This window comes from Elephantulus edwardii, unplaced genomic scaffold (genome assembly GCF_000299155.1).
Source record: "Elephantulus edwardii isolate Elephantulus edwardi_28Jun2011 unplaced genomic scaffold, EleEdw1.0 scaffold00176, whole genome shotgun sequence".
Classification (NCBI taxonomy): Eukaryota; Metazoa; Chordata; class Mammalia; order Macroscelidea; family Macroscelididae; genus Elephantulus; species Elephantulus edwardii.
The window spans coordinates 4,633,091-4,639,575 of record NW_006399926.1 but is presented as its reverse complement, the minus strand read 5'-3'; the positions used below and the strand labels follow the sequence as shown (position 1 = coordinate 4,639,575).

General features: G+C 50.8%; 2 protein-coding genes across 2 annotated transcripts in view; both read right to left on the bottom strand.

The window, feature by feature from the left end:
* The window catches only part of CRTC2 (CREB regulated transcription coactivator 2), a 10,278-nt gene extending 9,036 nt beyond the window's left edge, over positions 1-1,242 (bottom strand). The window contains exon 1 of the mRNA XM_006895869.1: positions 1,090-1,242. Coding sequence (XP_006895931.1) covers positions 1,090-1,242 — 153 coding nt within the window. The remainder of the gene's footprint in view (positions 1-1,089) is intronic.
* Positions 1,243-2,708: 1,466 nt separating this feature from the next.
* SLC39A1 (solute carrier family 39 (zinc transporter), member 1) lies at positions 2,709-5,464 on the bottom strand. Its single transcript, XM_006895868.1, has 3 exons — positions 5,278-5,464; positions 4,980-5,110; positions 2,709-3,365 (listed from the first exon to the last, which is right to left on the bottom strand). The coding sequence occupies exons 1-3, from the start codon at positions 5,462-5,464 to the stop codon at positions 2,709-2,711; spliced, it is 975 nt and encodes a 324-aa protein (XP_006895930.1).
* Positions 5,465-6,485: the final 1,021 nt, after the last annotated feature.

Sequence of the window (6,485 nt, the reverse complement as noted above, 5' to 3'; positions counted from 1 at the left end):
CACACACACACACACACACACACAAGATTAACAGAGTCAAGGAAGGTACACACAAAAATATAATCAGTTATAGTCATAGATGCAGTCTCAAACCAGAAGAGTGAGCCCTGAAAAGTATGTCTGTTCCATTTTCCCTTAAATTCGCTCTAGCACTCTACTAAAAGATAGCACTACAGTAATCTCACGTGCTGTCTGGAGAAGAATGATACTCCCACCCTCTATCCTCTCTGATTGACAGCTCGCTCTAGATCTGAAAAAAAAAACCAGAAACGGCTGCTTTCTTTTGGGAACTTCCCAGGAACGAATATTTCCTACAGAAGAGAACCCTTCAAAATACCAAATAAACTAACTCACAAAGCAGCTAACTCCTTAGAAACCGCAAGAACCGTTGGGTTCCACATAATCTATAGTCAACTGGCTGAGGCATTTCAGGAACCAATGCTCTACCTCTCCAAGGTTGCCAAGGCAAAACACCAAGCACCATTCTGCGAGCAATGGACCTCACCTTCATTCATGTCAGGAAACCACAAGAAGTATTTAAAAAAGGAAGCAAAAGGACGGGACACAGGAGGGGACTTCCTGCCCCACCATACCCAGAGCTGCTCTTCAAACCACTCCAGGAGTCTTTGCCCTGTGAGGTGGGCGCTTGTACCTCCATCTTGCAGAGGACAGAGGAAACAATCTGGAGACCACCAACTCAGGAGAGACAGGCTAGTGACAAGAAGATCATCTCCCCAACTTATAACCCAACATTGGACTGCTGAAGTGGAATGCCCGCGCGAGCTCAGTCAGGGATGCAGAGGGGCCACTACCTTCTGCCTCCCCAGCCTCGAGGGACCATCAACCCCTAGAGGTCCGCCCCACGTACTCCGCACCTAGTTGCTTTCACATCTCATTCTCCCCAATGTCTCGGGCACCCCACACCCCGCCCCCGCAAAATCCGTTTTCCTGCCCCTCGGCCCTCAACTCGCACCTCCCAGACGGCGGCTCCCACAGTCCCAGTCCCGCTCCGCCTTCACGGCCGCCGCCGCAGCTCCCGCCCCACCTCGCCTGTCCTCCCCACTCCGGCGCCCCGGGGCGGCCCCTCACCCGGGTGGAGCCGATATCCATCATCACCTCCTCGAAGGCCGCCGTCTCCTCCGCCTGACGCTGCTTCTGCAGCGCGATCTTCTCACTAAACTTACGCGGATTGGAAGCCGAGGCTGTGGCAGAGCCGGGCCCATTCGCTCCCGACGTCGCCATCTTCCTCCCCTGCGCCTCCCTGCCGCCCTCCCAGCAGCAGCCACGGCCTCTGCTGCCGGCCTCGGCCCGGTTCCTCCAGCCGTAGCCACCGCCACCGCCGCCTCGGCAAGCACCGCGAACCCGGCCCCAGCCTAGCCCTGACCTGTTGTGTCCCGAGGCCGCCGGGAACTGTAGTTTGTTTACGTGACGCTTTAGCCTCACTGGTCACGCACCACAGAGAGGAAATGGACTCCATTTCCCAGCAGCCCCATTGACTCCAGGAACTGGGCTCTTTGCTCCTCCCTGCGTGGAGCAAGCTGGGAAGGGTAGTCTTTAGGGGGGCTCCCACCTGAACCCAGAGGATTGAGGAATTAAGGAATTTGAGAGAAGAGGTGGAGATAGAGAGGGAAGAAGTAACTAGGGTGTAACATTTTGGTCATCTTAGGAAAGGAAACCAGAGGTGATGAATAAAAACAGACCAGTGATTCTTAGCTTAACATCTGGAATTCAAGCCTTGTGAGGCATGCCCACCCACTTCCTAAAAAAATGCATCAGATACTATACAGGTTTATAGAAACATCTTTTATTTGGGTAACACGTCCCAAAACAGGTCAGTTAGTAAAATAGATTCTAGAGAATATGGCCTTTATGCACAGCTTTCCGTCCCCAAAAATAAGCCCAGGGGTGAGCCTCCCCCTGCCCTTTGCTCTGATATAAAAAAATTTGGCAGCTCAGTGTTTATCATCTGGGCCTGGGGATCATGTCCTGTAACCCTAGGGTACAGCAGCAGTAGGAAGCTCTGCCAACCTTTCCCACAACTCAGCCCAACAAGCACTTCTGCCCTATCCAGGATCTGAGACTAAAATAAAAAATAAACAGTTCCCTTCACTGAGATGCTAGGCAAGGTTCAGTGCATCACTGTGCTTTGAGAAAGGGGTGAGGAGATTTATTTGGCACTTTGAAAATAGAAAAGTGGGCAGAAAGATCCAGAGGGGCCAGTACTATAACTGGGAGGAGGGGAAAGGCCATTTGGCACTAGGCCCCTGGGAAAAAGAAAGTATGAGTGCTGAAGCTAAAAAAAGTGGGAGGGGTCCACCCCAAGACAGAGTGCTAAAATGGTCTAGAATAAATGGACTGCTGACTCTGGGCCATGCCTTCTCTATACCTCTAGCCCACAGCAGTTGAGTAACCACTCCCAGGCTCCTCAATGTCAGTTTGTCTTTGTATAGTGTCTGACATCTGATCCTAGAAATCAGTGTCTTCCCTAATCCTAATGTCTCTTGATTATGGTCATCTCTTGTCCCATGGGCCCGGAACTGGGCTACTTTCTGCCCACGTCTCTCTCATTGGTCAGCCACAAAGGCTCTATCCCTAGCATCTAGAGAACTCTCTGGTTCTCAGTGCTTAGATTCCTCGTTCCATACACACTTGAGAGGAAGGACAGGGGTACCTGCTACCTAACCTCCCCTGCCCTCTTCTGGAGTCCCCTAGATTTGGATGAAGAGCAACCCTGTGAGCAGGGCAAAGCCTGCTAGCAGCAGAATGACCTTGAGGATCCTTTGTTCAGAAGTGGCCAACTCCTGGGGCAGGATCTCCAGAAAGGTGATATAGAGGAAGGTTCCAGCTGCCATGCCCTCCAGCACAGACTGGGCTAGCTGGTGCAGTGGCCCAGCAGACTCTGCCAGGGCTGCACCCAGCCCAATGCCCAGAGGTGTCATACATGAGAAGAGAACCCCACAGCCAGCCACCACCTGTGCTCGCAGGTGGCTCTGGAGCAGCCGGAGAGACAGGCTAACTGCCAGGATACCTTTGTGGAGCAGCAGAGCAAAGCAAAGCTCCATGGCTCGAGCCCGGTCACGCTGTAGCCCCACAGCCAGCCCTTCAAATACTGAGTGTAGAGCCAAGGAGAAGACCAGGACACAGGCACGAAGGGCTGAGGGAGCTGCTGAGACTCCACTGGCCTGTGGGACCCCTGACCCATCATGCCAGTGTTGTGGCCCACCATTCACTGTTCCCAGCAGAGCTCTGGTTTCCTCTCGAGGTGGGGGCCCTGACTGCTCCTTGTAAGCCAGTGTGATCTGTTCCATCACCAGGACCAGAAAGAAGCCCATGGCCAAGATGAACTCTTGAAGTGGAAACTGGAGCTGTGGGCAGAGCAGGCAACAAAGAGTTCAGAAGATAGGCCAAGAATGTGTGGATTGCACCATAGTAGAGGCCCAGTTATACAAGACTTTGGTACCACACAGACACAAGGTCACCTTCAATCACACAAATATACAGAGTCAGTTGATGACACAAAATAATGCACAATTACACAAATAACTGTGTCATTATGTTATCTGTAAGGAGTACTGGTGGTGCAGTGGCTATTAAACTCTCTCATGCTAATCAAAAGGTGTAAAGTTCAAATTCACTAGTGGAACCAGACAGAAAGATGTGGTAGTCTGCCTCTGTAAAGATTACAGTCTTGGAAATTCTATAGGACAGTTTTATTTGTAGCACAGAATCCTGTGAGGCAGTTCTTTCTCCCATGTAGTGAGTTTGAGCCACTAACCTTTGATTAGCTGCAGAAAAGTTAACCACTGCACTACCAGGCCATCTTACAAATTACCCATGATCCCTTGCTATTAAATCAATTCCATCTCATAGTGACCACACAGCAGAGAGCAGAAGTGCCACATAAATTTATCATGGCTGTAATTTTTACATACACAGACTACCTACCCTCCTTCAACAGGTCACTGGAGGGCTCAAAACCCCAACCTTTTAATCAGCAACCAAGAGTTTGAGTGCTTAACCACTGTATCACTATGGTTCCTTACCTATAACAATAATATTTGTGATTGTTTATCATTTTGTGTTTGTTATAGGTCAGATTCAACTTGATGGTAACAGGTTATAGAGACAAAAGTTTTTCAACTTGTGGCCATTTTTTATCAGATTATTACTGTGGGGGGGCTATCCTGTGTACAATAGGGTGTCAGCAGTCCACCTGAGCTTGACCTACTAGAAGCCCTCCTTTCCCAGTTCTGACAATCAAATATATCTCCAGATATCAAATTTCACTAGCGGTCAAAACTCACCCCTAGTTGAGTATCACTGATCTAGATGTACAGTCACAGGCTAAGTTCTTCAAACATACAAAAAACCATGCAGCTTATATTATACACAGTCACATGGAGACATAGAGTCACTCAGTGACAACACATAGACTGCTGCAAAGTTACTTCCTCAGTATTCAAGAAAGAGAGAGGAAAAATCAGGATGTTTTCCTGTACCACCAAACAGTTATCTCATTTTTTCCCTATAATGAGCCTTTTTTATACCTTGGATTTGGTTTTTCACCACATGCTGCTTGTCTGAGCCATACTTTTTTTGGTCAGCAACATGAGAACTCTGGGAATTGGTTCCCACTCATCCTAGGACTGTAGAGACCCATATTCCCAGACTTTCACAAAAGTGGTGAAGAAAATTCTTAGAGCACTGTCAGCTTCTTGGAGGCTAGAACTGAGAAACTCACAAAATGTGTCATAAATCTGGTCATAAGGTTCCTCTAGCTCTCAAATAGATTCAGAAGTCGGGAATAGGGAAGGGAGCTCACAGAAATCTATGGGTCTCCAGATGCAAAATTACAATTCATATGGTCACACAGCAATAGCCTGCCATAAAGTCATCAAACAGACCCATACAAAACCCCTTTTCTAGACACACTGGACACTCCCAGCATACAAGCTCACAAGCAGCTGGCCAGTGCTCACCGTCACATGCAGGGCCCCAAGGGCCTCATCTATGGCAGCCAGGTAATCAGGCAGCAGGTCCAAGAGACAGGTAGCAAGAAAGACACCTCCTGCGAAGCAGCTTACAAGGCTCAAGGCTTTCTGTCGGGAGGCTGGGCAGGAGTGGAGCACAGAGAGGAATAAACAAGTGAACTCCCTCCAGTCCCCTAATCGACCGAACATGGCTACTCTGGCCTTCCTTTGGTCTTAGGATTGCCTCTCCCCAGCCAGTGAGCTTTTAAGAGAACCTCCACGGCAGCAACGAAAGGTAGAGACTTACCTGAGGCTTCATGGTTAGCCCCTGAACGGCGCAACACACAGATGGGCACTAGACTGCAGATGAGGGTGAGCACTAGCAGCAGCACCAGAGCTCCCAACTTCACCTCCAGCCCGACAGGTACTGGAGGCTGTGAGGCCACTGCCTCTGGGCGCCACACCAGGAACTCTGGCTCTCCCCAGGGCCCCATGGTAGCTGTGGTAGTTCCAAAGACTCAAGACCTAGGAAAAAAAGCCTAAAGTGGGTGGGGAATGGTCATGCAAGGAAAGAAGCCAAAAAAAGGGGAAGGTTGTTGCTCCCTCCTCACCCCGGCCCCTTTCTGACCTTCCCCAACCCAGGGTGACTCATCCACCCCTGTATGTACAGGGGACATTCCTCTTCCCCCTCCTCAGATTTTATTCCACTCAAGTGATTCAGTGCCCCAGCAAGGGGGAAACTAAAGACATAAGAATTTTATGACTATCTTATTACCCTTTCAATTAGCGCTTCCAGAGAACTATAGGCTGCTGCCTCCAAATATAATCCACAACTGTGATCTCTCAAGGAAAGCAGAGCCCAGTCCCCCACCCTAGGAAGGACTGGCTGAAGCGAAGGGACATTGGAGGATGTCCCAGTAGACTTTGTGCACCACTTAGGAAGAACGAGTTTGGGTGATGTATCACCCTCTGACTCCCCTTTCGCTTCTTCCATCTCTCCGAAGGCAGAGAACGATAGGTTTATCCCACAGGGTGAGATATCCGCCAAATGCCGAAGAGGCGTACTAGGTAGGAGTCTGGGGTCCAGGACCTGGAGGAGTCCAGGGTGGCGTCTGGAAGTGTGGACTCCTGAAGGCGGGGTCTGAGGGCGTCAGGGTCCCGAGAAACAGATGAAGAATACAAGAACTAGAACTCCAGCTCCTAGGCCTCGGAGGGCCTGGGCAGCAGATCCCGAAACTTCTCCCTAGGAGCTCGCACTCACCTCGAGAGGGTCTTTCTACATGGCATCCGCTCGGTTCCGGCCTGGAATCGGGAATTCCCGCCCCCTCCCCATTCCTCCCCCTCCCCCCACCCCAGGCCGCTGCGTGCCCGCCCCAGACCGCCAATGGCAGCGCTTGGGGGGCGGGGCCAACTGAGAGTGATGCTAGTTGGGAGCAATCAGCGGTCGCGGGCCGAGACCGCAGCTGGTGGGGGAGAGCAAGGAGTGCGGGAGAGCGAGGGAGGGGATAGAGCGAG

Excerpts from the sequence above, each read along its gene's own strand:
- SLC39A1 (XM_006895868.1), bottom strand. The coding sequence starts at position 5,464 with ATGGGGCCCTGGGGAGAGCCAGAGTTCCTGGTGTGGCGCCCAGAGGCA. Across the intron at positions 5,111-5,277 it reads GGCTAACCATGAAGCCTCAG|CCTCCCGACAGAAAGCCTTG; the intron begins GTAAGTCTCTAC and ends ACTCCTGCCCAG. Across the intron at positions 3,366-4,979 it reads TTGGGGCCCTGCATGTGACG|CTCCAGTTTCCACTTCAAGA; the intron begins GTGAGCACTGGC and ends CTCTGCCCACAG.